This window comes from Erigeron canadensis, chromosome 8 (genome assembly GCF_010389155.1).
Source record: "Erigeron canadensis isolate Cc75 chromosome 8, C_canadensis_v1, whole genome shotgun sequence".
NCBI lineage: Eukaryota > Viridiplantae > Streptophyta > Magnoliopsida > Asterales > Asteraceae > Erigeron > Erigeron canadensis.
The window spans coordinates 23,258,015-23,265,502 of record NC_057768.1 but is presented as its reverse complement, the minus strand read 5'-3'; the positions used below and the strand labels follow the sequence as shown (position 1 = coordinate 23,265,502).

The window sequence follows — 7,488 nt, the reverse complement described above, 5'->3', positions numbered from 1 at the left end:
AGCCAAATCCAAAAAAAAAATATTATTAAACTCGACTACTAATCGAGCTCGTTTTTTTGTTCGGGTTCGACTCGAACGCGAAATAGGTAAACTCAAACTCGGTAATCGAGAAGCTCGTGAACAACTCTTAACTTAACATTTCACCCAAATACACCAAACGGGCCAAAACACCATTTGGTACACTGTGAACTCATGAAGTACTTTATCTTTCTTTTAAATCGTCGTATACTTCCAAGGCGATTTATAGACTTGTAAGACTTGCATAATAACATTCATCATACTTAACATAATTTGACCATTTAGTTCTAAACATAAACTTTATTATCCAAAATGACCATTTATACAATTTGGGCAATTAAATCAAAAGCCGGGTAATTGGGACTTCTAACCACACGGGTAAGTAACAAAACATTATACTACTTTCAAAATAATCTTCAAAAATCAACAAGCTTAATCAACGAGGTCTTTTCCCCAGGTTACTTGATTCACCTAAAAAGATGAAAACAACTCAACGATAAGCGATTGCCTAGCAAGTATATCATAATATACGCATACATGTTGCGGAGCCATCATATTATTCATTTAATTCAAATCATAATTCAACACTTATAGATCCATATAAATGTCACTAAGCACATCGGGTAGTCACTCGGTATTGTGGACTGTCAACAATCACAATCAATCGATGTTAACATGATTTAGTAAAATTTTTAATTATATGTTTGTTCATTATCGTTCGATTGTGACCGTTCATTTATATTCGTTCATTTATGTTCGTGAATATTCATTAAAGAACACAAACGAATAAACATGAACAAACCAAATTTTTTTATGAATCAACACATAAATGAAATAACATAAACAAAACCCCGTTTGTGTTCCTTCGATTCGTTTACAACCCGTGGTGGAGCTATGTGATGGTTAAGGTTGGTCATGACAATTCCATAATTTCTATAAAACTCTATTTTTCAAATATTATTTTTATATATTTTTTTGGGACAATCTCATATGTGTATTGGATATATATGAAATTATTTAGTTTAGTCATAACATATTTTATGGGTAAATATGAGAGTTTAGAAGTTTATATTGGATATATATGATATTATTTAGTTTAGATGGATAAATATGTTATTTTTATGTTTAGGAGGGGGATATATGGGATTATCCCTATTTTTTTAGTTTAAAGTTATTTATCAACCCCAAACTAATTTATTAATATCATAAAATTTATTCGGAGACCACAAATTTCGGACGAGTGTGAGACTACCGAAAGGAAAAACGAAGGGCAGAAAACGAATCTGTGGGTTAAACCAAGGCGCGTTCTTTTTAAAGCCAACATGGCGGTTATTTATTATTCCCCCCACCCCCACCCCCACCCCCACCCCCCCACACAAACATCTCTCGCAAATCCTTTATTCAAACACCGGCCACCGCCATGTCATCTCTCCGGCGATCAATCCACCGTCAACTCCGTTCAATCACCACCCAATCATCTCCATCAATCACCGCTTCAATCATCTCATCCGATCCCAATTCAAACAACACCAAAAACCCTAGCTTACTCCGATGGGTCACCGCCGTCGTCGCAGGCACCGGAATCGGCGTCGGAACATCTCTATACATGTATTCACCTTCTGATTCTTCGTCCACTTATGCCGTGAAATCCGCCATGAGTTTCGCTGATTGGTTGTCCACAAGTGTTGACCGAATGAAGAAATTTGTTGACGATCAACCTTTGTCTAGCAATAATTTTTTCATTAGAGGTAATTATCATTATTATTACTAAATTATTAATCGTTATATTATATATATATATATCTTCATTTGTTGGATATATGTAAATGATTATATGTATATTTTTTTGATGGTAATGTAGATGCATTGAGGAGAAAAATATTCTTTAACTATGAGAAGAGACTGAGAACCTTAAGTCCTCCTGAAAAGGTATACACATATGTTACATTTAGATATTGTTAAAAAAAAAAAATTATCTTGCTTTTTACCATATTACCTTCACTATATATTGTATTTTTCTGGAAGAACCTTATGTATGTATGGAGAACACATGGACATTAAGCCACTATAAGAAAAGCTTCGTGTCGTAGACGTAGGATGTTTGTTTTTGAAGTTAGTAGTGTATTGAAATTTATTCAAGTAATTAGTTTGATTACAATTGCTCGTGAATGGATTAGTCTGACCATGAATATTTTATAATTAGATGCTCTAAGATTCATTATTTGGTGCTTCACTTGACTTGCATAGAAACATAGTATAGTGTCTACGGATTTTGTTGTAGTTACTGTAACGAAATGGTGTTTGGGCTAATAAGTACTTGAATATTTATACAGTATGAATTACTTGTAACATACGCAGTTTCCTGCCAAAATATGGAACTGATATGTGTTTCTTGAATTACATTGCATCACTCAAGTAAGATTGATCTATTTGGGGTTTTCTATTTCCACAAAAATATGTAAGGCGTCCCCCAACATGTTGTTTACTGGTTCTTAGAAAATTTTAGGATTTCATGTCATTAACTATAGAACATATAGCCAAGTCCAAAAGATAAACTGGCTTAAAAAATGAGGCTGAATAAGAGTAAAAGTTTATATATTGCTCAAATGGTTTCTGTTTGTGAAATTGTATCAAGTCTTCCAGTCTCCAAATCTTTTTGCCTGTTTTGTCGCAGGCGCAGCTGACCTTGGTTCTATTCTAGCATCTTTATGGTGGATATGGTTCCAAAGGTCTCTTACATTTTAATGATGTTGAATTTTGTTGTATATTATGAATTTGTGATGTGCATGAAAATAGTTCAATGACAAAAATGCTTAATGCTGTATGGTCACTACTAAAAATGTTGGGTGGGCACAAATAGGTCTTTAGACTATGAACTGGACCAATTTGTTCGTTTCAAGTAAGCTTAGTATTATCAAGCTTTATGGCATTTATGTCTCTAACTCTGTTCAGGGTGGTAATATGTCCATACACTACCAATTTATGTTTTAAGGTGTTGTGTAAGTGGTGGTGTAAAGCACGACAAGCAGACAAGGTGGTGTGGCAGAAGTGGTGGTGGTGTACAATACATATCCCTGTCCCTAGATCTCTTTTTAAACCTTTATTAGCCAATAGTGAGTATTGCACTTTAGATGAGCCAAAGTACACAATATCAGCACTTCCGATGCAGGAGGTCCAAATACCGAAGATAATGGTGATGTCATCAATTCGTGACTATCACCTTGATGATGCCATCACTATCTTGCCTATTTTGCTGAACTAGAGTTTGGTATCAGACATAAATTTGCATAGTCTATTTAAAACGGGTTAATAAAAATAAGTCATTAAAAATTTTGCTATAATATAAATTATTTCTTGAAATTAAGGATTATAATGGTTTTTATTTCAAGTTCAATTTAGGATATGTTTGACCTTTTTCCTTCTATTCACAACTTCTGTTTGTTTGGATCTATCTTATTAATCATAGTTCCACATCATCCATGATATGGTGGTATTGATTATCCTCTTATAGGGTTACCTTTAAATCTTTCTACATTTTTTTCGGTTGTTCATTTACTATACCAATTTTATTTTTCTATCACTTTCATGATTATTGTAGTGTTATGTAATGACTTGCATGATTGACCCTGTTTTGTTTGAAGGTGTTTGAATATTTTGCATCGATAAAGAATACTGGAGGGGAAATTCTCATGACACCAGGAGATTTGATGCGTGCTATTGTTCCTGTGTTCCCTCCATCCGAGTCGACCTTAGTAAGAGAAGGATCTCTTAGAGGGGAAAGGGGTCCAGGGGAGTTGCATTGTGCCCCTTCAGAATTTTTCATGCTTTTCGATGTAAATAACGATGGGCTCATATCTTTCAAAGAGTGAGTTATTGCATGTCTTTGCATATACTAGTCTTTATTAACTAATTCTGATGAATTCTCGTGCACATCTTTTGTAAGACACTTTTTATTATTTCATATTGCTCTTATTAATAACAGTGTATTTTCCTTACAGGTATATATTTTTCGTTACACTCCTCAGCATTCCCGAGTCAAGCTTTTCAGTTGCTTTTAAAATGTTTGACATTGACAATGATGGGTAGGCATCTATTTCACCTTTGGCTACAAAAATAATATTAGCACCAAATTTGAACTATTTAATGTTAGTCATTGTTCCAGTAAGCAATTGTTGATAGTGCTTTGTTAACTTTGAAGGTTGAAGACCTTTACCTGTCAACAAAACTTAATTTCTCGCTTCTCACCTCCCTTATGTAATGCTTCTTTTTTCTTCCGGCAACCCTTTATAAGTTGAATACTGAACAATATTGGAAATGTATATGCTAACATACGATGGATTAAATCCATCAAGAATTTTAGCATAGGGTTAAATAATATCTGTAGGATTGTAATGCTGTTAAATATTGAACCTAGCTTCTGACTTGAGCCATGTTATTTAAATAGCATAGGGCGTTCCACTTCAAAAGCTGTTCAATAACCAGTATTGATGCGGGGTTTTATGCCTTAAAAACTCTTAGGCAACCGTAAACTGATTTATTTTTTGCTAAAATTTTACATTAATGTGGATGGGTTGAAATTCCACCATTTTATGTTTGAGATGTAGTCTAAAATCTTGTTATTTAGGTTACAAATATAATTTCTTCTCATAGTTGAGGTGATTGTTTAGGCTGCCTTAGTTTCTATACTTTCACAAATAAATTCTCTTGTTACTGGTAACTTAAAATTTTGGATCAATCCTCAGAGCGATAGATCGAGAAGAATTCAAAAAAGTGATGGCCCTGATGCGTGGTCATAATAGACAAGGAGCTTTCCAAAAGAATGGACTTCGGACTGGACATAGAGTCGGAGGTCATGTAGAGAATGGAGGACTGGTGGAGTACTTTTTTGGTGAAGATGGCAACCAGCGACTTCAACATGAAAAGTTTGTTCAGTTTCTGCAGGATCTCCACCATGAGGTATATAGTTTTTAATGTAACCAACATCTAAGTGAGTTTGTTTATATCGACATAATTTGTGAAAAAATATTTTTTAAAATAATAATTTTTGTTCAGTTATTTTTATACCATGTTATCGATTAGAAGTGGATTTAAACTTTTGTGCAATAATGAGTGAGTTGATAAGGATTAAGTTATATCTCTAAGGGGTCAAAGCAGAAAGATCAAAATGTTTAGCTAAACATGAAACTAGACAGACAGGTTGAAAGTTGCCCTAAAAATAGCGTGCATAAAATACCTACTAAATCGGCCAATTAATTCTTCAAAATATGTTTGTTTGAAAAAGTGTTCAAGTGTCTTAGGGTCAAGCGGTCAAGCCATTTGACCAGATTCTTTTTGACCTGTTATCCAATTTGCGTGCCATGCCAATTTGCCACCTCTGCTTTTGGTCATTTTCCTGCCGTTCTTTGTTACTATTTACTCGTATAAAAGAGATGACAGAAATCGTTGGATATGTTACTTTCTGATATTTAGTTCAACATATACAAGATTTATAAGTTATTTTAAATAGTGCCTCCCATTATAACTTACAGTTTTGGGTCATTTGGTTTCAGTTTACTCAATTGATTATATTGCTCTGCTTTACCGTGTAGATGATCTGGTTGGAATTTTCCCATTATGATTTCAAATCGAGTGGAACAATATCAGCAAAGGATTTTGTGCTATCCATGGTTGCGTCTGGTGATATACGGCATTTGGGCAGGTTGCTTGACCGTGTCGATGAGTTAGATAATGAGCCTCATCTGAAGGACCTACGCATTACATTTGAGGAATTTAAAAACTTTGCAGAATTACGTAAAAAATTACAGCCGTTTTCTCTAGCCCTTTTTAGCTATGGGAAAGTCAATGGGTATTTGACGAGGAAGGATTTTCAACGAGCAGCTCATCATGTAAGGCATTACTAAATACTTGAGTTCTTTTAATCCCTCAGAATTGCCTATATTTAGGGTGATGGAATGGGCTGGCTGGGTAATGGTTTAAATTATTGTCTAAATTTGTAGGTCTTGATTTAGTTTTGTATAGGTTGGGTCATGTTTACCAAACACCTTTTGTCCAAAGTTTTTGTTTTGTTTACAGAAAAAGAAATTAACATCAAACACAATTCAATTTTAATGATAAATTGATTTTTTTATCTAATAATTTGGTGGTTTTATTTTAAAAAATGCACATTGGGATTCAATCTGTTAGAAATGAAATATAGCCCGTTGAGCCCCATTCTTAAGTAAATGGGTGAAATTGCCACCCCTGTCTTACAGTCTATATTGTTTGTGTATAACATACGAGTATTCATGAAATTGCCACCCCTGTCTTACTGTCTATATTGTTTGTGTATAACATACGAGTATTCATGAGTCAACATTGTTATCAGCAAAATTGCTCACTTGTGTCATTGACTCACATATATTTGCAAATTCATGATCCATTTGATGATCCCGGAGATGATCATCTGATTGCTGGAGCAACACATCTGTCACAGATATATGCAATCTCATGTTCCATTTTATTTCTATAATCTTTTTTATAGAACTATTCTTTTGTTATTACCAAAAGGTTTGGGTCATGTTAGGTCCAAACTCACAAAATGCTTGCAATGCATTGTTTGGGGAAACCAGAGCATCAAATAAATTTTCTGCACTTGTTTTGGCAATGCTAAAAGTTCACGAGTTTAGGAGTATCTGTGACATCACTTTAATATTTTGAGCTGCTTGTATGTAGGTATGCGGAATATCACTCAGTGATAATGTTATTGAGCTTATTTTCCATCTATTTGATGCAAACAAAGACGGAAATTTATGCTCAGAAGAGTTCTTACGAGTTATGCATAGACGGGAAAAAGAAACAGCTCAACTGACAAAGTCCGGAGTCATAAATGCACACTAAGTCTGTGATTACAACTATACAAGGAAATGCTTTATTTTAAAGGTATATACACAGCAACAAAAAACATCTTGGTCAAACAAGCCAGGATCAACTAACATCTTACTTGCTGTTCTAAGCAGCTTTGGAGTTTTGGTAACGAAAATATGGCCCTCATATGTGTAATTCTTCCTTGTTATTGTTGAATTTTTATATATCTTGACATCCAGGAATGTACAGTCAGAAGTTACTATATTACATCCAGTAGTATTGCGTTTCTTGTTTCTAAGAATGGTCATATTATTGTGTAGTTATGCTTAAGATGGATCTGAGAAAGATGTATATGAGACTTCACACTTCTGTTAGCAGCTTTGTCGCTTTATTATGATGCATGCAAACAAAGAATTGATCTAATTAGTTGATAGTTTCTTTGTCATGATTCATGATCTCGACACTGAATCAAACACATGTGTAAACATATATTAGGAGAACTGTAGAAGTGATTGAAAATACATCGGATTACGTAGAGTAAACAATAATGTCATCGTCGAAGCCAGATTTCATGTCCAAAAGTAAAAGGAAAAAAAATGAGAAATCCAATTAGTTGTCAAACGCTCC

The 7,488-nt window shown here is 34.1% G+C and overlaps 1 protein-coding gene across 1 annotated transcript; it reads left to right on the top strand.

The window, feature by feature from the left end:
* Positions 1-1,382: 1,382 nt before the first annotated feature.
* Positions 1,383-7,235, top strand: LOC122578552 (calcium uptake protein, mitochondrial). Its single transcript, XM_043750531.1, has 7 exons — positions 1,383-1,766; positions 1,880-1,947; positions 3,660-3,883; positions 4,017-4,100; positions 4,761-4,974; positions 5,607-5,903; positions 6,730-7,235. The coding sequence occupies exons 1-7, from the start codon at positions 1,439-1,441 to the stop codon at positions 6,892-6,894; spliced, it is 1,380 nt and encodes a 459-aa protein (XP_043606466.1). The 5' UTR covers positions 1,383-1,438; the 3' UTR covers positions 6,895-7,235.
* The last annotated feature ends 253 nt before the right edge of the window (positions 7,236-7,488 follow it).

Bases quoted from the DNA above. Each gene is read 5' to 3' on its own strand.
- LOC122578552 (XM_043750531.1), top strand. From the start codon at position 1,439: ATGTCATCTCTCCGGCGATCAATCCACCGTCAACTCCGTTCAATCACC. The intron at 1,948-3,659 runs GTATACACATAT...TTTTGTTTGAAG, and splicing joins CCTTAAGTCCTCCTGAAAAG to GTGTTTGAATATTTTGCATC. The intron at 5,904-6,729 runs GTAAGGCATTAC...GCTTGTATGTAG, and splicing joins TTCAACGAGCAGCTCATCAT to GTATGCGGAATATCACTCAG.